The following is a 23,779-nucleotide window of genomic DNA, read 5'->3' on the forward strand; positions in this document are numbered from 1 at the left end:
AAATCACGTGGCCCAGAAGGCCCAAAATATTTACTATCATGTCCTTTAAGAAAAACTTTGCCAAACTCTGGGATTTGGAAGATGGGACAGGGCTTATTAAAGAGTAGGGAAGAGTGGCTTATTAAAGTAATTCCATGTGCTTTGGCAATCTAAGTACCGAGTCTCCTTAGGGCCTTGGAGGGCACAACCTTGATGAGCTCACGCCCACCACTCACACAGGGGCCCTTCTCCCTTCTGCACAGAATGCTATCCTGCTCAGCATCGAGTCTCCTCTAAACCTGCTCCCGAGCTCTGGGAAATAAAACAGCTGTGTGATGCTGGGGAGACTCAGGCGTGCCTGTCCTCAATTTGGTATCTCTCAGTTTCAAAGCTGCCCTGCTCTGCCCTGCTTGGTCACACTGGACCTAGACCCTGTGAACACTTCCTCTTGGCCTGCGGGTGGCATATGACACTTGGCCAGTAGAGGGCGCTGCGGGGACTCCACCAGGTGAGAGCAGCTTTCCCCTTCCTGGGTCTGGTCTGGATGTGAGAGCTGGACTATCAAGAAAGCTGAGCGCAGAAGAATTGATGCTTTTGAACTGTGGTGTTGGAGAAGACTCTTGAGAGTCCCTTGGACTGCAAGGAGATCCAACCAGTCCATCCTAAAGGAAAACAGTCCTGGGTGTTCACCGGTAGGACTGATGTTGAAGCTGAAATTTCAATACTTTGGCCACCTGATGCGAAGAGCTGACTCACTGGAAAAGACCCTGATGCTGGGAAGGATTGAGGGCAGGAGGAGAAGGGGACGACAGAGGATGAGATAGTTGGATGGCATCCCCGACTCAATGGACATGGGTTTGGGTGGACTCCAGGAGTTGTTGATGGACAGGGAGGCCTGGCATGCTGTGGTTCATGGGGTCGCAAAGAGTCAGACATGACTGAATGACTGAACTAGAACTGGTCCCTGGGGTCATCAGCACTCTTCCTGGCATCCTGGGCACCTCTCAGCTGAGAAACCAGCTGTGTCCACAGGCCAGGCACCCCCATTAGAAGCTGCTTCTGAGAAGTTCTGGCTCCACCACACCCTGGGGTATACTGCAGTCTGCTTATACAGACTGGGGCTGGCTCACACCCTGCGGTAGCTTCCTTCACCACCAGAGGGCTTCCTGACCTTAGGGCAGCTGCATCCCCTACAAGAGTTGGAAATCTCAGCCTGGTGTGGGTGTGGGGCTCTCCTCTTCACTAGCTCCTGCACGGAATCTCCTCCTCACCCTCAAGATGGTTCTTTTACACCCACTACTTCTGGGCCCCTGAAATCCTCTTATTTAATAGCTAGTTATCTACTACTGCTCTTGTTAACAATTACAGTAATTTTACTCTGTTGGGATAACCAGTGTGGTTTCTGTCTCATGGATACAAAAGGCAAACCATATATATCCACCAGTTATCCAGAGAAGGGAACGGCACTCAGACTTGAGCACAGGAAGTCCTGCTTTTCTCCCCACGTGGCGATCAGGGTGAGCCCTGTTCAGCCATGTTTTATTTGGACCTTGGATGAAATGTCCCTGATCCCCAAAGTAAAAGTGCGAAGTGTTAGTTGCTCTCAACTCCATGGACTGTGGCCCGCCAGGCTCCTCTGTCCATGGGATTCTCCAGGCAAGAATACTGGAGTGGGTTGACATTTCTTTCTCCAGGGGATCTTCCCAACCCAGGGATCGAACCTGGGTCTCCTGCATTGCAGGCAGATTCTGATCCCCAAAGAACCTAAGAAATACTGCTCTAGGTTGATCAGACCTCTCAGAGGCCAAATGTTCATCAGGGAAGGGCTGGGAAAAGCACCAGGGCCCCCTGAGCCACTCTGCAGATTTCAGGCTAACTTCCCAAGCTTCCCCTTTGTTGGCTGCAGGTCCCAGGAATTTACCACTTCAACTTCCCAGTTGAGCATGGATTCCTACCACCTTGGGGCTCTTCTCCCCCAGAACTGGCCAGAGAAGGGGCCACTTTCCTCTAGCTCTACTGCCGACTCAATGGACATGAGTTTGAGCAAACTCCATGAGTTGGTGATGGACAGGGAGGCCTGGCCTGCGGCAATCCATGGGGCTGCAAAGAGTCGGACACGACTGAGTGACTGAACTGAACTGCCCTTTAGGACTGAGAAGAACAGAGAGAAATTCTTGTTTTATGGATTCCACTGCTAAGCTCGAGATGGAAACAGCATTAACAGACATAACACTGCCTGAATTACAGAGCTGCCAGGTCTTTACGCTCCATTTCCAACTTGGATCCCACAGTGGTGGTTCGTAGGTAGTTTCAGCCCCGAGGGCACGTTCTTTCTGCTAGAACACACTGCTTCAAACCCAGACCACAACACAAAAGAGATACGTCTCCTCTTGGTTTGTGTCCATGCCCTGCGGGAATGAAAGGGGCGGTGGGGGGCGGGGTCCATGGTGGTCCATGGTTGATCCGAGAGATCAACGCTCAAATCCTATTGTTAAGAAAGGGCATAAGAGCTCCACACCATCAGCTTGGGAGCCTGCAGGTTGGGGTAGAATAAAAAGAAGAAGATATTCACCAGGAGCCAGAGGGCTTCCCCACCAGCTTATTAAGCTTGGTAAGCCAAGTAGGACATTGCTGAGCTTTCTTCTCCGTGAAATCAACCCTTTGGTCCCTTCTCCCCATCCCCAAGCTCCTTACCAATGAGCGTGAATGCTTGTCGAGTCTTCTCAAAGTCCTCAGCATCATCCACACCCTCGATGACCGTGTTTCCTCCCTGTGACGTGTAGAAGAAGTCCTCAGCACAGGCTGCAGTGGGGAGGGAAGTGAGGGGTCAGGCACGGGGGGGGGGGGATGCTGCGTCCCAGGGTCACCGCAGAGCACGCCCCCAAGCATGCCTAGCCCCGGGGCAAGCTGTCCCAGGCCAGAGTTTATTCCCAGCAAGATGTGGAACCCTTTCAAATTTCATCTTTTTCTTTTTTTAAATTGAGGTAAGAGTTACATAAAACATACTATTTTAATCATATTTAACTACAGAGTTCGGGGCTTCCCTCATAGCACAGTTGGTAAAGAATCCGCTTGCAATGTAGGAGACCCCGGTTCGATTCCTGGGTTGGGAAGATCCACTGGAGAAGGGATAATCCAGCTACCCACTCCAGTATTCTTGGGCTTCCCTTGTAGCTCGGCTGATAAAGAATCTGCCTGCAATGTGGGAGACCTGGGTTTGATCCCTGGGTTGGGAAGATCCCCTGGAGAAGGGAAAGGCTACCCACTCCAGTATTCTGGCCTAGAGAATTCCATGGACTGTACAGTCCATGGGGTGGCAAAGAGTTGGACACGACTGAGCGACCTTCACTTTCACTTTCTTTCAACTACAGGGTTCAGTGGCACTGCGTGCATTCACACTGCTGTGCAATCTTGCCACCACCCACCTCCCGAATTTTTCACCTTCCTAAACCGAAACTCTGTCCCCATTAGACACTAAGTCCCCTTCCCCCTCCTGACCCCACCCGCACCCCTGGGCATCTACCAATGTACTTTCTGACTCTATGAGTTTGACTATTCTAGGTGCCTCGTTTAAGTGGAGCCAAACAGGGTTTCAAATATCATCTTTATTGACCACAGCAAATGGGACAGAAGACTGAGGATCAAAAGACAGAAAACTACACTTCAGTGGAGAACCTGTTGCTTGCATTAAACGGATACATGAAAAAACATGAGAAAATAAAATGGCTGGTTCAATTACAGTAGAATTCAATTACAGAAGAGTTCAATTACAGAAGACTTATCTTTAAAAGGCTCTGAGAAACATGGTAAAAAAAAATGTACACCCACCCTAGAAGCAGACCTCCGTGACCATCCGTAATCTGACAGCTTTGTTTAACACATGAAGGGCAGTGACGTGCCCAGGGGGACACAGCCTTTTTTGTTTTAAACGTTAGGGCATTGTGAGCTATTTAAGCATGTGTGTAAACCCAGGTTGAGGCTCAGTGCTTGCCCTCAGTCCTCAGTTTAATTCCTCTTCCATCAGGCCTCTGCTCACCGCCTGGACGGGGAGTGAGCAGGCAGCCAGTTATCGATCCAGAGGTGTCCTCAGGGGAGCGTCTGCACCCCAGGGCTCAGAAGCCAGGGTTTCAGGCAACAGTTGCAGCCAATCAACATTACCCTCGAAAGTCACTTACACTTTCCACGAACTAGCACCTCTGTGGGGCTACAACCCTGTCCAGGGCTTGGATTTGATAACGTGCCAACACTGGACACTGGCTGTTTTCCTTCCGCCCCTGCAAATACCAGCTCAAAGATCTTCTCTTGATCTGGGCACGCACAGTTGATGGCACATGAGCTACACGGGCTTCAGCACAGCTTCCCGGCAACTCCTGGTGACCCCCTTCAATACCTGTCCTTCTGACTTGATCTCCGAAGAATTTCTTCACTCTCTTTCCTTCCTCCCTCCTGACCGCCACTGCCCCAGGCCTGACCTTCAGCTCCTGTTGTCTGGGAACTGTTGCAAAAGTTCCCCTGGCTTCTGCTCCTGTCCTTTCAAAACACTCCTCCAAATCGCCGGAAACTGATCACACCACTCCCTGCCGAACGCTCCGTGGAGACCACTGCCCTCAAGGGAAAGGTCAAGCTCCCAAGAAGGGCCTCCCGGACCTTTGATTAAGTGGCTTCCTCCAAACACTCCAGACCCAAGGCTCTTCCTTCCTTTGCCACCTGTACGTCCCAGATCCAACAGCTTCCTCACTGCCACTCCTCGGGCTCCACTCGTTCAGGCCCTGCCAGATCTCTCCACTCCCCACCTCCAATCCTATGCTCCAGGGAGCACTGCACTCTGCCAATTCCTCCCACCGGCCCAGTCCACGCTATCAGGCCCAGCAAGGAAGCAGCAGAACTCAGCCCCAAACCCCAGTCTCACACACAACCAGCAAGGAACACTGTACACAGGAATAAACAGCATAATAGCAGTCACGTTTAATGAGGGCGGGCTTTCTTGAGGGGTTGTTTCAACGCCCCCTGATGACTGCAGGCACCTGAGCTGGGAGATGAAGGACTTCAGCCCCGAGCTCACTCACGGCCACAGCAAAAGCCCACTTTGATGAAGCAAGTGACATTAGGTCTTTGTGGAAGATGGCAAATTTGGATCTTTCGTTCTCATCACCCTGGAAGCTCTGACAAAATATTGTTAACAGCTTCAGAGGTTTAATAAAACACCAATTCTATGCCACCTTCACATTTATCTTTCAAAACACCTCGTTTGATGATTTTTACAGTGTCTGTATGAGGATGACTGAATACAGTCGTCCCTGTAGAGGAGAGTGACAAAGTTGGCTTAAAGCTCAACATTCAGAAAACAAAGATCATGACATCTGGTCCCATCACTTCATGGGAAATAGATGGGGAAACAGTGGAAACAGTGTCAGACTTTATTGTTTTGGGCTCCAAAATCACTGCAGATGGTGACTGCAACCATGAAATTAAAAGACACTTACTCCTTGGAAAAAAAGTTATGACCAACCTAGATAGCATATTCAAAAGCAGAGACATTACTTTGCCGACTAAGGTCCGTCTAGTCAAGGCTATGGTTTTTCCAGTAGTCATGTATGGATGTGAGAGTTGGACTGTGAAGAAGGCTGAGTGCTGAAGAATTGATGCTTTTGAACTGTGGTGTTGGAGAAGACTCCTGAGAGTCCCTTGGACTCCAAGGAGATCCAACCAGTCCATTCTGAAGGAGATCAACCCTGGGATTTCTTTGGAAGGAATGATGCTAAAGCTGAAACTCCAGTACTTTGGCCAACTCACGTGAAGGGTTGACTCATTGGAAAAGACTCTGATGCTGGGAGGGATCGGGGGCAGGAGAAGAAGGGGACGACCGAGGATGAGATGGCTGGATGGCATCACGGACTCGATGAACGTGAGTCTGAGTGAACTCCGGGAGTTGGTGATAGACAGGGAGGCTTGGCGTGCTGCGATTCATGGGGTCGCAAAAAGTCGGACACGACTGAGTGACTGAACTGAACTGAACTGAACTGTGTATCCATAGAGGGTTGGTTCCAGGACCCCCCCCCAGATACCAAAATCTACAGATCCTGAAGTCTCTTATATAAAATAGAGCTTCCCCAGCGGCTCAGACAGTAAAGGATCTGCCTGCAGAGCAGGAAGCCCAGGTTTGCTCCCTGGGTCGGGAAGATCCCCTGGACAAGGGAATGGCAAAACACTCCAGTATTCTTGCCTGGAGAATCCCCTGGACAGAGGAGCCTGGCAGGCTACAGTCCATGGGGTCACAAAGAGTCAGACACAACCAAGCAACTTATATAAAATGCTGTAATACAATCAGCCCTCTACAACTGTGGGTCGAATTTCGTTTCGCTGAATCCACGGAAGTAGAAACCGCAGATATGGAGGGCCAAATGTACATTTACTCCCATTTTCCAGACAGGCAAACTGAGCATCATAGGGTTTTTAGGGGCAGGCTCACCCAGGTTTTGTCCAGGCCTGGCAGCCCATTCCTTGATCACCCTGCTAAGGAGATGGTTATCTATGAAATCCCATTGCTTAGCCACAGATAAACTTAACTTTTTATCAAAAGTATCAGCTGATGTACTAGAGTTGTCTGTGACTCCAAGAAGAAGAACACTAAACTGTCACCCTGGAGGGAAGGAGGCATTTTCAAAATCAAACACCTGTTGTTGTCAGCAGCCAGGGCCCTGCCATCTCACATTCTAAGTCAGACAGACCACTCCACCCTTCTGGGCTTTGAGTTCCCAAATTCACAGGCCCTGCAGGGTAACTTCCCCCCACTGAGATTCATCACTGCAAGGGTACCCTGGCCAATCACAGCATCCTCTACTACAATCAAAACAACTGTCTTCCTTCCCTCTGCTTTAAGGCTGCATTCACCTCTGTTAACATCACACCCCAGACTCTCTTCATAAGACAGACATCCCAACAGGCTGCAGTCCCTATTTACTTAGCCTGCCTGCATCTCAGCTCTACGTTTAGGCCCAGGAAGCCAATTATCCCATCCTAGAGAGGGCTTCTCTTGTCCTCCAGTCGGGTCCCTCTCTTTACTTAGAATTTCCAAGGAGACAAACACCATGGAATCCCCTATTAACTGGTTCACTGGATCAAACCAGTGTACAAAGGGGTCGTGAAGCCAGCAATGAGAGCAATGGACCATCAAGACCCCGGCCCAGGGCTTGTACTTCACCTGGGGAGGCTGTACTCCAACTTGTGCAAGGCAAGAGAGGGTGCTTATAAAACTGTATCAGTATAGCCATGGAAATAGAAGAAAGGATTTATTCCTGACTGTGTGAGAGGAATGCGAGTCCACGATACTTCTTTTAACCAGCATTTATGCATATTCTAAGGCTTCGCAGGTGGCACTCGAGGTAAAGAACCCGCCTGCCAGTTCAGGCGACATAAGAGACGAGGGTTTGATCCCTGGGTTGCGAAGATCCCCTGGAGGAGGGCATGGCAACCCACTCCAGGATTCTTGCCTGGAGAATCCTATGGACAGAGGAGCCTGGTGAGCTAAAGTCCATAGTGTCGCAGTCCATAGCGTCGCAAAGTTACTTAGCAGGCACGCATTCATTCTCTAATACATTATTAATTGTATATTTTTTTTAAATCTCACACTGAGGTCATTTTAATACAACAGACCACCAACAACAGGGCAAAGGAAAGTGTGGCTGGCTGTCTGCACATCTGTTAGCTACTCTGTCCTCAGACAAATGCACAGAACTCCTGCAGGGCCAAGGGGTCTTACAGAGACCTCTGCATTTGAACAACAGTTTAAGTGAAGAAAAGGGGGAGGAAGGCGAGGCATGCCTGAATATTCACTAGAAGCCACCGGCTCGTCCTTCTTTTATTTGACGTTTCCATCCACTCAACCAGGGTTATCAGTGGAACTAAAAATGTCAAGCTTCAGGGCTCACAGCCAATCCACCCACAAGGCAGAAGACAGCCTCATGCCTGAGCATGAGAGCTTATCAAAGGCTCTTCACGTCACTCCAAGATGCTCTTGGAGGGCATAGGCAGGTAAGAAAGCAAGAAACTAATCCAATTGGGTAGTTTTTCAACTCTCCAGCCAGGGGCCTAAGGAGCTTGCATCTTGCTGAAACACGGAGTAAAGAAAAGTCATTTCTCACCTCAATGCTCTCCTGTAAGTGGGGGAAAAAAAAAAACCCCGGTGATTTCTTTCCTATTAAAGTTACATTTGGAATAAAATGGTCCAAATACAGCCAGATGGGTCTTGCCAGTATTCATTCATTTTCTATAAAATTAGCCCTAAAAAAAAGTCTTCATCCCCCGCAGGTTGGCTCTGAGAGGTCCCGCAGGGCCCGTGGGAAGGAGTGGGGGAGGATGGTGTCAGCCTTTACATGGCCTGCCTTTCTGGTCCCTGTGACTGCGACCCAACATCAGAACCCCAAGCAGCCAGCTCATGGCAGAACCCATCAAACAAGGCTGGTAGCGTTCACTCCTTCTCCGAGGAGTTTACAACCCCTGGGGACAATCAAACCTGCAAGCACTGAGCAGCTCGAGCAGGGCACAAAACCAGTGTCAAGCGTCATCCAAGGCTTCCTCCTTTGGGGTCCAACTTAGACCAACTGTCCCTGAGCAACTGTGACCCACTCCTTAGCACACCCTTCTCACTCTGTATTGTAAGCGGAGCAAGGGCAGGACCCACCATGTCTGGTTCAACAGTACAGCCCCAGGGTCAAACTTGCCTGCATAGGGTTCAGTGAATGAAGGAACTGGTGCTGAAGCGCTCGACACAGGCACTGACTGCTACCAGCATCCACTCTGCTTGGCTACCAGCCAAGCAGAGCAGAGAGCGAAGAGGGCAGACCCAGGCTTGACATCCTGCTGTATTCTACCTCCTGGGAGCCTCGGCTGGAGCGGCCAGAGGTGGATCTGGCCCTGGGCCCTTATGGTGGCAAGGATTTGGCTCTGGGACCGCCAAGTCACAGAAGTCTAGGTCTCTAACCATTGTACAACAGGCAGCTAGCTCCTGTCTAGACATCCAGCTCTGTACCCCATCTGCTAGTCCTAAACCTACCCACACCTCCCAAAACTCAGATGACAGGCCAGGCCAGGCAAGCTGTATGGCCTGAGGCTTGCCCTCAGGATAGAAACCCATCAGGAGTTGGCCTGGAGGACTCAGCAGCAGGAGTCAGTCAACACTCAGAGCTAAGGCCCCGCGTATAGGTAGGGGAGGGCTCCAGGCCCAAGGAGAGGGGCTGCATGGGTGTGGCATTGAGAATTAAAGCCTGCTCGCCCTTCTTGCCTTGGCTGGCTCTCAGCTCCACTCAGGGCTTCCCTGGTGGCTCAGACGGTAAACAGTTTGCCTGCAGTGTGGGAGACCTGGATTCGAGTCCTGGGTCAGGAAGATCCCCCGGAGGAGGGCATGGCAACCCACTCCTGTATTCTGGCCTGGAGAATCCCATGGACAGAGGAGCCTGGTGGGCTACAGTCCATGGGGTTGCAGAGTCGGACACGACTGAGCGACAAACAGGTTCACTTTCTTGGCTCCGCTAGGTTCACATCAAGGCCCCTCAGCAAATAGCAGCAGCAGAAATGCAGGGTGAGGGGGACCCACCGGAAAGCTGTCCTCCTATCTGAGGGCAGCAGCAAGGCTCCCACCGGCTTCCCGCTCCAGCTGCTCCATCCCGGCCCGAGCACTGCGGGGCAGGTATGTGCGAGCTGTCTGCCTGCGGGGAGGACCCTGCGCTGTGGTCTGGCTGGGGCTCAGAGTGCAGGGAAACTCCTCTCAGCACCCCACCTTGCCTTCCACAGGGAGGCCCGGGATTCTCCGACGTGCCTCTGGAGCCATCCCTGTCTTACCTCTGCTTTAGCCTCACCCCTTTCTTTCTCTTGGTCTCAATCCTCAAATGTGACTTAGAGTGGCTGGGCCACACTTCAGTGGCATGCGTTACCTAAATCTCTACATCCTCGTGGTGGGGACACATTTCTCAGGGTGTCTCGAGTGAAACATGCTTTCCAAAATAATAATGAATGTTAATTTGTTGAGGCTCTGCGCAACACTGAGCCACCCTGGCCTCTTTTCCTCTTGTTCTCTGGAGGCATGAAACTCACAGATGTCTGGGGCTGGGCCCCCTGAGAGGCGGAGCTGAGAACCCCAGGATGGAGGACCCTGAGTGGAGCCCCCAGAAGCACCCCCTGCTGCCGCAGCACCCAGCCCCCGGAACGGGCAGCACCCCTTCACTTACTTAGTGCCAGCTCCTTAAATTCCGGAAGACTGGCAGCCGCACAGAGCTGGTAAAAGATGTGGTAATTCCTCTCGTCGTCTGCCTGGAGGAGAAAACACAGTTGCTCAGTGTGAGGGGCAGGGACCCCAAGAGTGTCCCCTGCCCTGTTCAAACTCCAGGGTGCTCTGGGGGACAGAGGTCAAGACCTTTCCTTCACGCCTCTGCCACCTTCAACTCCTACCTCCGGAGTCTCCATTCACTGTTACGGGGCCCTTCTGCCAACCAGAAGATGTTTACCTCTGGATTTAAGCAAAACAAGGCATGGTCTCTCTTCCTCCCTCACAGAGCATCCCTGCAGTTTCACCCGGGACAGCCCCATGGGTCGGCGCTGGCTCAGGCCACCGCGCTGCCTAGCTCACGCTGGGAAGACTGTTACTTCCCTGGTGCAGGCTCCCTCTCGCCCCAGGGAGGCTTGGCACTAAGAGAAGCTCTGCCCCTGCAATCATCAGGCTGGGACGGCGAGGGGAAAGGTCCACGATGAGAAAGGACTTACAGTGGATATCAGGGCCAGACCTGCCTTACACAGGGGACAGGGGCTTCAGGAAGCCTGAGTGCAGACGGCAAGGAAGAGGAAAACACCCATGAGGAGTCTAGCCATAGCCACGGTCAGAGCACGTCTCACCCATACCCAGCCCAGCAGGCCGTCTGAGCCGTCACAGTGAAATTGCAGTGGTCCGCAAATGGGGCAGTCCCACCAAACCTGCGGGGTGGAGGGAACTGCACTTGGGGTTGAGCTGCACCGACCGCCACTGGAGGCCAGGGTGCAGGAGGAGGACAGTCCCCGAGAGGCCAAAGACTATTCGGAAGGAGGGAACCAAAGGTGAGCAAAGAAGAACCGAGTCACGTGAGAAGCGAGATCTCCATTTATTTGTAAAGGAAACTAAGAAAATGGCCAAATAGCTTCTTTTTAAAATATAACTTACCAAGTGAGTTTCCTGGTGAAAGAGGAAACCCACAGACCCTATATGACATTGCCCAGATCACAAGACTCTGAAGTCCACAAGGAACATGATGTCCTCTCTTTGCTGCCTGGCACATCACAGACAATACGTTTGCTGACTGAATCTAAACACAATGCCCATTGAAACATCAATACGGGATAAAAGATTTTTCAGGTCTGATACCAATAAATGAAAACTTATTAATTAAAAAAAAAAGGAAGAAAGAAGACCAAAAACACAAGTCTATCCAAGTCCAGGTTCAGAAGACGAGATGTTCTTTGGGCAGAGGGAGCGGAATATGGAGCAAGGAAGCACCATCCCCGGGAAAGAAGACAAAAAGCGTAGTCACACGGCTCACCTGAAAGACCACTCTGGACTTCTCCAACAGGTAGGTCCTCATGTTGGCCCCGATGATGCGGTACCTCTTGTCAAAGCCGATCTGAATGTACTTTCCAAAACGGCTGCTGTTGTCGTTGCGGGTGGTTTTAGCATTCCCGATGGCCTGTGCAGAAAAGACAAAGGTGTGCAAGACAGGGTGGGTTTTCCTGAGTTTCAGGATTGAATGCTCCTGGCAGCGTCTCTATTCCCTCCCTCCTCCTTCCTTCTAGAACTTGTTACTGAGATGACAATGGTTCAAGCAAAAGAAAACAGAGACCTTCATTTTCCTTTACTCCTAAGGAAGGCCAGTGAGCGTGAAGAGTTGACTGAGGGTCTCTAAAGGGGACTAGACAGCTGGAAGGTGCACCTCCCTGACCTTCTCCTCTTCCTTTTCCTACCTGGAATGTGCATGTGAGGGCCACTCTCCACCCCCACCCTGAGAGAGAGCCCTGATGCTTCAAGGCACCAAGTGACAGGCCACTGTCAGACTTCAGGAAGCCAATTCTGTTTGAAAAGTGGCAAGGAGGGCTGCATTCCCTAACACACAGGTAAAAGTGACCATTTCCCAGGGCTCCAACATGAACCAGGTCCTGGGCTCAGCTCCCTTCACTTTCCCTGAATCCAGGCAAGAATCCCAGGAGATAGGTATTATTAACTTCCCTCATATTTCTGGGAAAACTTGGGCTTAGAAAAGGTAAGCAGTGTGCTGAGGGTCACATGGCTGGGAAGTGCCAACACCAAGATACAAATTCAGATACAACTGAGTCCACAGTCTGTGTTCACTCCACTGGGTTTCACGGTCCTTGTCCAAACTACTCACCACCAGACAGGAGCTGCCACCCATGTGGGTGACTTCTCACATCTCAAACAGTCAGGTCAAATCAAAGGATAAAGACTAAGACATGAATCCCCATGTTTAACTTCTCCTAAGAAAGGAGGAGAAAACCTTTCAGAGGATGGCAGGGAACCAACTGAAACAAGCAGAAAATAAGGAAGTAAACATCCACCCTAACTTTCCTGTGGAGACTCTATCAGGGTAACTAGTTAGTGAGAAGAAGCTTCTCTTCCTAGACTCACTCCTGCTGATAAATGTGGGAGGGAAAATAGAATGTGAACGCCACCATTCTGTAACTCCTGATGAATTAACTGATCTAGGCACAAGCAATGGCTGCTGACTCCACCAAAAGACAGCTAGGCATTCTGAGCATCTTGATGGGAACACCCACCATCAGCAATAAAGGGTTCTTGATTTTTAAAACAAACAAACCTAAATCTAACCAAGCCTTTAAATTTTACCACCCTTTTATGGGACATACAGAAGACAAAGGAACATGGTAACATCAGGAGGATGCAACCAGCAAAGGCCAGCTTGTGTGAAACTCTAAAGGATTATCTACCTTCAACCAAAAAAAAACCCCACAAATCTCAATTTCAAAAATTTCAAGTTTTGTCATTTGTAAAATGGCAACGAGAATGTTCTCTTCACCAGGGACTTACCCAGCAGTCCAGTTAAGACTTCATCTGGTTTGATTCCTGGTTGGGAAGCTAAGATCCCACATGCCTTATAGCCAAAAAAAAAAAAAAAACACACACACACACAAAAAAAACCCCAAAACAAAAACCAGAAGCAATCTTGTAACAAATGCTATAAAGATTTAAAAAATGGTCCATAAAAAAAAAAATCTTAAAAAAAAAAACAAACCATGAACCTTCACCACATCTGAGATCACTCCTTAGGGCAGCTTTGGGAAAGCTTGCCTACAGTCTAAAGATCACTGGCAACCTATCCTCCTTACCTCACGAGGCTACTTTGAGAAGTGATACAATGGATAGACAAGCACTTTGAAAGTATATAACGGTACCCATGAAGGGAAAGGGTTGTGTGTATTATTACTATCAAACCCATAACCTCCACTCTGGGCATCAAGAACTTCTAACTTCCATGCGTTTGTGAAGGACTTGCACGTTGTTCCTTGTCTGTTAAACACCTGCTGGATTTATTGTCGTTGTATTGACTTAGAAAACATTTTGATGCATGAGGAAAGCAAGTCCAGTTGTTACACATGATAAAAAACCCTGCCTTTGATTATCTCCGAGTCTACAGTGCAACAAGACACAGACATGATGCAGACAGGTAAAATCTGAGAACTGAACAAATGGCATACGCAAGGGATTCACAGAAGAAAGTCACGTGACCGGTAAACATCAGATACTCAACCTCGGTGGAAATCAGAGAGATGCAAAGATGACAGTCCAGGGTGGCACTACCTGAAGAACTTTGATACTATGAAATGGTGAGGGAAAAAGGAACTCTCACACATATACTGCTGGTCCAAACGTAAACTGCAATAGCCATTCTTAAGAACAATTGGGCATATCTAGCAAAATTGAATATATAAGGACCTAAGAATCCAGCAACCATACTTCAAGATATTACCTAGAGAAACTCACATAAGTGTACAAGTAGGTGTGCAAAACAATGTTTAATGCAGAATATGTGTAACAATAAAATGCAACCTAAATGTCTGCCTATCGGGGAAACAGATAAAATGGGGACTCTTCATACAATGGGATGCTATGAAGCTGTTAAACTAAGCAAATTAGAACATAATGCATGGGTAAATAAAAAGAATACTGAGTGAAAAGCAAGTTGCAAAATGGTTAACAGAATACGGTACCACTTATACGTGATAGAACCACCCTCTGATTTATGCATATACAAATATGTAGGAAAACAAAAATGGACTGGAACCAATCACTTCAACATGACTGGGACTGCACAGTAAGGAGACGCATATCCACTAGGGTGGAAACAGAGAGGGGAGAACCTTAGCCAATGCCAGCAGAATGGGAAAGGCTTTAAGAAGTGGAAGATGAAGTGAATCTTAAAGGGTGAGTATAATTTCACCGGTGGAGAAGGAAAGGGGATTTTATTAATAAATCTAGCATGGGCAAAGGGACAGAGGGGTTATGTGAGGGGCCTAACACATGAGCACTGGCTAGCGTATGTTGAAACGTGAGAGAAAACAAGAGGAGAGGGAGTCAGGAAGGTGTGATGGGGGCAGATACTTGTATGAATAGGTTAATATTCATAGACCTTCTTGTTTCTTTAGCTTAAGAAAAAAAAATCAAATCCTGAAAATTACATAACAACTGGTCTTCGTTTCTGTCGGTTTAGCCCCCTTTCTTTCTCTGGGACAAGGGGAGTCTCTTGTTCCTTGCTTCTGGAGTTGTGTGCCTGCAGACTCCAGTCACCCCAAGAAGCCATGTGACCCCTCTAGGCGGGGGCTGGGTTCTGCCCCTGCTCCCCCAGTCTCTTGATTAGCAGTGTCCTTCCAATCAGCACAGACTTGTGAACCAGCCACTCCTGGGATGGTGACAAGCTCTCACACAGAATGGGGTCAGAGAGCTCTGAAGCTGACAACAGACCATCTGACTCCAGCCCAGTCAACCCGAACCCACCCACAACTCGCCTTTAATTCAAACGACTGCCACTTAGCACAGCCCACTGGGAATCCCAGCGCCTCAGACAGCCCGCAAGTCTGGGTCTCCCCAGCAGGCGTCTGCAGCAGCTGAGCTGCAGAAATAACGAGGTGATGGCATGACCATAACTGATTGCTTCGTTGGGAGGTGCCATCCTTCCCCGGGACAGGGCTGGAGTCATCAGGAATCAGCAGTGCCCTGATTAAAACATGCCTGTACTGGTTGTATTCCTCTGAGGAGCCGTAAAGATGACTGAGCTTCCTGACACCAGGGCCCAAGTTAAGACTCTGAACTTGTGAAAAGTTGGGTTTGGCCAGTAACAGAATCTGCTCTTTCTCTGCTTGGCATCACTCTGATTCCACCTTCAGTTCTTCCTGGGAACAATTCTTCCTTTCCATGTTCATATCTGATATTTCTCTCAAATGTAACAATAATAGCCCAAGGGAGAGCCTCTATGATAACAAAATTCCATAATTGACAGAATGAGCCCTCTGGGTTTATTCACATGATTTCCAAAGTAGCAATTTGGTTAACTGTAGAATTTAACGTTTTGCACCCAAACCACTGTAGCATTTGTTCACATGACATCATGCAAGATTAGGCTGGTTCGTGGACACACTCTTCCTCCTCTTGCTCTCACATTTCTTCCATGCCTCCCCAGCAGCCCAGCAGCCTGCTCAGGCTGTAACAGACACTGGAAACATCAGATCATTTCAGAGCATGGTGATTTAAAAAGCATTCCCAAGGCAGGGGCCCCAACAGTTAGGTTCACCCCAGTGTTCACAGCAGCATTATTCACAGTGGCCAATAAAGCGGAAACAACCCAACTATCCATCAACAGAGGAACAGACAAAAACGTGGTACATACATACAACAAAATGCTACACGGCCACAAAATAGGACACAAAGGAGGGATGCGTCTGCCACAGGGATGAAGCTTGGGAAGGCCCGGAAAGCAGTGAATCAGCCCCACACAAAGGAGTGAGGTCAGTGATTCCACCTGCATGCGAGACCCAGAAGAGGCAGCTTCACGGGGACAGAAGTGAGAGTGGAGGTTACCAGAGCAGAGGGCAGAGTAGGACATCATTGTTCAGTGGGTACAGAGCTTCTGTCTGGATGGTGAAAACACTCTGGGCATGGATGGTGGAGCTGGATGGTACACAATACTGTGAGTGTACTTAGTGCCAATCAACAGTACACGTCAATGGCTGTTAATGTTTCTATTATGCACGTTTTACCACAGCAAATTAAAACAAAAAATCATCCCGCCTGTGTCTTGTACCTGTTTCATTATGAGGCGGTCTGTCTTCGTGAAGTGGCCCCATCCTGGCTAATAAGAACCGCCTTTAGTCACCAGGGATCAAAAGGGTTTCTTCCCTTCTCTGTTTTGTACAGAATCACTACTTTACTTCCTAAAGAACAGGCACTCTGTGTCTTGGCAATCTTACTACTACAAAGTGAATTTTGTAGTAGTAATTTTGCAATTTTGAATTTTGAAACTCAGAGGAAAAGCTGAGATCCTGGTTTCACGCTCACCTGAGATGATTCATGATGCTAACTGTAGAGTGCTGGCCTAGCTGCAACCATGTGAGTGCAGGAGACGGCCAAGGGGGAGGCATGGACTCACATCCACGACCATCTCCCAGATCCAGCCCATGGCCAGGCCCCCACCTTGAGGCTTTAAACAAATGCTGTGAGCAAAGAGGCTACAAACTCAATGTCTGACAACAGGGAGTTAAATAATGGTAAAGCCATCTATTAATGTATGTCTGTAGCCAAGTTCATAAGCAGCTAAATGATAAAGGGACATGGCTAATCCTATTAATATAATAGTCAGTGAAAAAGCTGGAAGGAAATATACCAAAATATTGAACAATTATCAGCAGGCTGTGGGATCAAAGGGGATTATTTCCTTTTCTTTCATATTTTCCAGTGAATCCTTCCTACCTTCTTAACATTTATTTGATAAATGTTTCTCAGTGGGTATGGGACTGAGACCAGCAGCATCAGGATCACCAAGGAACTTAAAATAAATGTAGATTCCCCGGGCCTTCTGAATCAGAAACTCTGGGAGTAACACCCAGCTATCGGCTCTCACAAACGCTCCAGGAGATCCTGATGCACAGTCAAGTTTAAGAACAACTGCAATCAAATAAAAGCTTTTTTTTTTTCCCCCGTTTTTAATCTGTTTGGTAAAAATGCCTTCAGCTTTATTGACCATTTCCCAAATCATATAAGAACAGATACTGAAACTTGCTTTTGTCTACAAGCATACTAAGTCGCTTCAGTCATGTCCAACTCTTTGCAAACCTATGGACTGTAGCCCACCAGGCTCCTCTGTCCATGGGATTCTCCAGGTAGAAGAGTTTGCTTGGTTAATTGATGAGCCCCTATGATTTAAGACTCAGAATTTCCTGCAGTTGGTAAAGTCAGAGGGAGTGAGAGGGGCCGTGAGAAGGTCCAGCCAGGGTCTTGTTCCCTCAGCTCCAAAATAATCTGAAGGACCAACCACACTGATGCCTTGTGCCTTACCTGATGGGCTCAAGGCTGTGTGGAGAAATCTGAAGATATTTTGGCAATTTTTGGCTTCAACTGAATTTCCTCTCACTAAAACCAAGGGGCTCTTCGGGGCTGACAGAAGAGCCTACTGCAGCCCAGGCAATAATGAAGGGCCTCAGCTTTGGAGGCAAGAAACCAAAGCTAGCCCAGGGACGGTGCAGCCATTTAGCTCAACTCCATCAGAAGGAAACTTTTACAGAGGAAAGGGGGAAAAAGAGAAATGGAGTTCTGTCCCTATAGCATGGTTCGCTATAGTGAGCCCTAAGATTCGGAAATCTCTCTGACCCCTCACTTGCATCGGCCGCTCTGAGGCCACCGTGTGGGAGGTGCAGGTGGTGAAGACAGAGACTGGACCTGCCCTGGCCAGTTCATGCCAACTCAGGGAACAATTTTCTGAGACTATTCAACAGATTATATGTTGTCACATAGCGTTTGACTCTATCTCCCCCCAAAAGACAAAGTCCAAACATTTTTGGGGAAAGTGGAGGGGATCTTTTATCCAGGCCACCTCACCCCATGGGAACTGCCCTCCTGATTCAGTGGGGCCTCACCGCGTGGGAAGGATTGGGTGGGACACTGATTTGCTGACATAGGATGGCAAGAAGGGACAGGACACGGCAGAGATGGCAATAGATGGGGAGGATTGTCATGACACAGTCGGGCAGAGTCAAGGGACAAGGAAGACATGAAGAGGACCCTCTATCCAATACCGGGAACCTGGGCTTCCAGGTCAGGAGATTCACAAATCTGTGCTTTTAGGGGCACCTTTGAAAAATTTCGCTCAACAGTGGACAATGGGTTCTTGGGAAGAGGTGAGAACGCTGACTGCGTGAGGCTGGACACTCAGCAGAAGGAACTCCAGCCAAGGAGGCCAAAGGCATCTGGACGGCTTTACCTCCATAATGGGACTGGACGCCAGGACCTTCTCTTCGATGTTGGTGTCACTGGCCGAGCCACTGACCGTGGTGAAGTAGCGCATGGCATACTTGGCTGACACCGTCTTGCCGGCTCCAGACTCCCCGCTGACTATGATGGACTGGTTCTTCTCGTCTCTGCAAAGGAAAGGCCCTGGTCAGTCGCTGGCCAAGGAAAGGCACTCTCGCCTTCCAAGGACCCTGTTGACAAGGGTCTGAACCCAAATTAGGGATAAATGTGAGGGATGGCATGGAAACAGCCCAACTTCCTTCATACACTCTCACAGATCTGAAAGGGGGAGAAAGAAAGGCATTCTGAGAAGGACTTACAAAGGCCACATACACTGTTTTATGACCCAGAGGAAGGGGACATACGTATTTTACACTATTTGTAATCACCCATAAGTTGACCTTGGGGATGATGGGCAAGAGCACCATCACTTTGTTCTACACACATTAGCTTTGCTTCCGTCTCAGCTAGAGAACCCAGGACCAGAATATGGGCAGTAAAACCCACCTGATTTTGAACCTCATGCCCACTGGTTAGCTGTCCGACTTTGGACAAGGTAGTTTACTTCTTTGACCCTCAGACTATCTCGGTCCAGTCTTTTACGACTTTGATCTCCAACCACACTCATGCTCTTCTAAGTGGCCACCTAGACTTAGGGACCAGCTAGGTCTCTAATTCATCCTAACACTCCTGCCAGATTAAGTGTCTAAAGCACAGCTCTGAGTGTGCCTTCCCCACTCAAATCAAGGTAACTACTCATCACTTAGTGAGTCAAGTCCAAAGTCCTTAGTTGAGCGGAAGAACCCCATCACAATGCACAGCTCAACACTAAAACCTTTGACAAGCACGGGCAAACTATGGTCCTAAGGACAGAACAGTGGGCCTTCAGTCTAAGGATCTTGCCTGAGCTCTGGCTCTGCTATCGGCAGGCTCTTTGTAAGCCTTCACCACATTAAAGAGGATACCATCTTAGAGATTTGCTGTGAGACTATATGAAACGATGTCTACATTTCGTATAAGACGAGGGTATTGCAGTCCAGCCAAGATGAGCAACTTGCCAGCCTCTGCCATTGATGGTTCTCACTCTGCCGGAAATCACCTGCAACTTAGAAGCCCGACCCACGTCCAAAGTCTAACCCATCTCAGGCATCCCAGCAGGCAGTTATTTCTCTACCTTCTAAAGTCTCACGTCATCTGCTCTGTGCTGCTTGTAAGGCATTGTCCCATCTCACCTCACACTGACGTCAGGCCCTGCGTGGTCATTTTACTTGCTGTGTGACTTTGGGTCACTTCTTTCTTTGGACCTCTGTCTCTTCATCTTGTCAAATACACGGTTACAACTTGGGACTCCCCCAGTGATTTAATCTGTCTCTGACATTTGATGATTCCATGATCAAGACTGTAACAGGGAGTAGAGGTGGGAAAAAGCTCTCAGTTTCAATTTTCCATTACTTAGGGTTGGCTGTGGGGGAGATATTTATAAGTATGGAATTCTACCCAATGTCCTTCAAAAACACAACAAATGTATGGCTCCATCCATTCAGCCCGATTACAGACATGACTTAGCCTACTACTTGGGTCTCTGCTTTTCAATAAACCCTTTTCTCCTGAGCCAGGTGAGATTCCCTTTACAGGCACACCTTGGAGATACTGCAGGTTCATTTCCAGACCACCACAATCAAGCAAATATTCCAATAAAGAGAATATTGCAATAAAGCAAGTCATGTGAATTTTTTGGTTTTCCAGTGCAGATATTTACACTATGATGTAATTTATTAAGGGGTTTCCCTGGTGACTCAGATGGTAAAGAATCTGCCTGGAATGTAGGAGGCCCAGAAGGTACATAAGAGCATTATTCCAAAAAAAAAAAAAAAAGCACATACTTTAATTTAAAAACATTTTATTTAAAAAAAAATGCTAAGCACTCTCTGAGCCTTCAGGCAGTTGCAGTCTTTTGGTTGTTGGGGGTTTTACTGCTGACTGATCAGAGTGGTGGTTGCTTAAGGTGGGGGTGGCTGTGGCAATTTTTTAAGATAAAACAACAATTAAGTCTGCTGCATGGACAGACTCGACCTTTCACTTGAACACTCAGAAGCCAATGCAGGGTTGTCAACTGGCCTAATTTCAATATTGTGTCCCAGAAAATAGGGAGGTCTGAGGAGGTGGGGAGAGATGGGGAAACGACTAGTTGGTTTTGAAGGCCTGGGCATCAGGCAGGGGCACAGGACTCCTGGGATGAGAACCAGCCGCTCTCCAGCTCCCACGAAGAACACCAGCAACCAACAAGCCCACCTCCCATCCCTGGGCTCACACTGCATCCCCGTCTTGGACACCTGAGAGGCGAGATTTAACTGCTGCTCAACATTCTGCTCTTCCGGTAAAAATTTCCCACCAAACCACTGCAGCACCTGGGGTTCCCCGAGCAAGGCCAGCCTCTTCTCCATCCCCATATCTGGGTGGGGGCCCCCTGGGCAGGGAAGGGGGGGTGGGGAAAGTGGATGTCAATGCACCTGAGGTCCCCACTGCAGAGCACTGATCGGCCAGGGAGCCACTGCAGGGACTTTGGGGACATCGTGCTGAAGTGCGGTCTTGTTTGGGTTTTCTGCAGAGAAGAAAGCATCATCCTTGGCCTCCCCACCAGCAACAGGCGCAGAACCACCAGGAAGCACTGCTTCAGCCATCTCCGACTGAGGGAAGCCCCAGAAGAGCTCCAGATACTCCGCCCGGCTGTGACAACAAGGCCAGCACACCCCTGGACATGTGTGACATCAGTACCCTCACCTGGAACCCCTGCTCTAATTGGCACCATGTGACCACATGCCAGTCAGTGAACGAGAGCTCCAGGAGAGCAGGCACTGGCTTTAACCTTGAACCTGCAGGATTCCTAGTGCCAAAGACTCTCCATGGCTCCCTGTTCCCCCACCCAAGCCTTCTCCGTGTAAGGGGCACCAGCCTGCACTTGCCCACTTCATCCAGAATCCTGGCAGTCACTGTGGATTCCTCCCTTTCCCTCAAGCCAGTGTGTCTCACTGAATTCACCTCCCAAGACATTCTGCTCTGCTCTCTGGACCTGTGAGTCCCAGCCATCATCTCTAACAAGCATACAATAACAGCTTTCTGGCTCTTGCTGCCATCCTCCTGTAATATTAACACACCTTCCTTAGATGACCTTTCATAGTGAATATGAGGTCGAACCTCGTCCCCTGCTTTAAGCCGTCCAATGGCACCCCTCTGCCCTCTAAGATCCCAGCTCCGGAATCCTGTTCAATACTCTCCATGAACCAGCACCTCTCTTTCCAGCTTTATCACGCACCACACTTCTCTTTGTTCACTCCGTTCAAGCCACATGGGGCTTTCTTTTTCCTTCCTACTTTTAATCTGCTTGAAGTGATTTCAGTTCAACTTGATTTTCCCTTCTTTGATCTCACAAATCTCAGTGGCTGGTACTCAGACAGAGTCTGCCTTATGACCACTCACACATTACTACTTTTCATTGTGATTAATTACCACCACCAATTTACATTTAGCCATGTTATGCCTTGCTTCAGTCAGTTCAGTTTAGTCGCTCAGTTGTGTCCGACTCTTTGCGACCCCACGGACTGCAGCACGCCAGGCCTCCCTGTCCATCACCAACTCCCGGAGTTCACTCATTTATGTCCACTGAGTCAGTGATGCCATCCAACCACCTCATCCCCTGTGGTCTCCTTCTCCTCCCACCTTCAATCTTTCCCAGCATCAGGGTTTTTCCAATGAGTCAGCTCTTCGCCTCAGGTGGCCAGAGTATTGGAGTTTCAGCTTCATCAGTCCTTCCCATGAATACTCAGGACTGATTTCCTTTAGGATGGACTGGCTGGATCTCCTTGCAGTCCAAGGGACTCCCAAGAGTCTTCTGTTTAAGACTCATAAGACTACTGGGTACCACTCTTCTCATTTAAAAAAAAAAATCCATTTTAATAATATAAATATTAAGATGTTGCTGTGTTTTTATTTTGTCTTTGGGCCACAGCATTCAGGATCTTAGTTTCCCAATCAGGGATTTGAACCCGAGCTCTGTGCAGTGGAAGCTTGGAGTCTTAACCACTGGACCGCCAGGGAAGTCCCCCAGTCTTCTCATTTTTAACGAGGATAAAAATGAAGTTTGGGAAGATCCAGGGATATTCCCAGAGTTCTCAGCTAGTAAGACACCAAATGCAAACTTGAACACAGACTTCCTTACCCTGGACAATTTCCCACTGGGGTGTTCTGTGATACCTCTACACCATCACTATAGCACCTTCGTGTGTAACCAAGCACCACTGGTGAATCCCTCCAACAACTCTAGCCTTGAGACATTAGACAGGAATCAGGTGTCAGTGCTGGCTGGCACAGCACTACCTCCTCAGTTAAAACATCACTTCTTTCAGGGTGGTCAGAAGCCCCCGCCTGACCACCCTGCCTTCCTAGCGCTCAGCATACAGTTTACTAATATTTCCCTTATCCACTTAGCACTCCTTCTATCCTTGTCTTTCCCATTAGGACGTAAGTTCCATGATGGCCAGTCTCAGATGCAGGGCTTGGATGGACAGGCCAGCACCTGGTTTGTGTCAAGATAGCAAGGGCTATCACGGATGGTGGTCTTCATAGACTGAGGCCACGGTGCCCCCTAGAGGTGTACAATTTACTGCCCACAAACCAAACTTTGTGGTTCCTGCCCTGAGTTCAGTCTCCAGAGCTCATCCATGGGAAGGGGGCTCCCTGCGGGGGCCCCAAGCTTCAAAGAGGTGCAGCTCTCTTTCCGTGGACTGGGCACTCCCTGAGAGGCAGGAAGAGGTGGGAACAAGACCTGCCAAAGCCCCTGACACACAGTGGAGCTGCTAAACAGGAAGGAGGGAATGCCCGGCCTGAGCCTCGCCTAGCAGGAAGGACGCCCTGTCTCTGAACACACATCATTAAGTCCCTCCATCATTTCCCACTCCAGTAACAAATCATCTGAAAATTTAGGTGTGTCAGTAGAATACAGTCTAGTCACTAATGGGATAATCAATCTATTGTTTCTTGCCTGTCTGTGTCTGTCTAGTCTGTAATTACATTTTCAACACCATCATCCCAATGCAGACCATCTACTATGGTTAAAAAAGAAAAAAACATTTGCACCAGACAGTGGGGATACAAAGAATTTTTAATCAAGAATTTCTGTTCAACACAGACATTTGTGTCAGTACCATGGACAGAGTTAATAACTGGGAGACATGCTAGGAAGACAATTAAAATGAA

General features: G+C 48.8%; 1 protein-coding gene across 2 annotated transcripts in view; it reads right to left on the bottom strand.

Annotated features, from left to right (window-relative positions):
* MYO5B (myosin VB) overlaps positions 1 to 23,779 on the bottom strand; it is a 339,036-nt gene that overhangs the window by 122,122 nt on the left and 193,135 nt on the right. For both annotated transcript variants that reach the window (XM_069568511.1, XM_069568512.1), the window contains exons 5-8: positions 18,498 to 18,654; positions 11,541 to 11,684; positions 10,203 to 10,284; positions 2,674 to 2,781 (exon numbers count right to left, since the gene is read on the bottom strand). In XM_069568511.1, the coding sequence (XP_069424612.1) occupies positions 2,674 to 2,781; positions 10,203 to 10,284; positions 11,541 to 11,684; positions 18,498 to 18,654 (491 nt within the window). The remainder of the gene's footprint in view (positions 1 to 2,673; positions 2,782 to 10,202; positions 10,285 to 11,540; positions 11,685 to 18,497; positions 18,655 to 23,779) is intronic.

The sequence above is a fragment of the Ovis canadensis genome, chromosome 23 (assembly GCF_042477335.2).
Source record: "Ovis canadensis isolate MfBH-ARS-UI-01 breed Bighorn chromosome 23, ARS-UI_OviCan_v2, whole genome shotgun sequence".
Classification (NCBI taxonomy): Eukaryota; Metazoa; Chordata; class Mammalia; order Artiodactyla; family Bovidae; genus Ovis; species Ovis canadensis.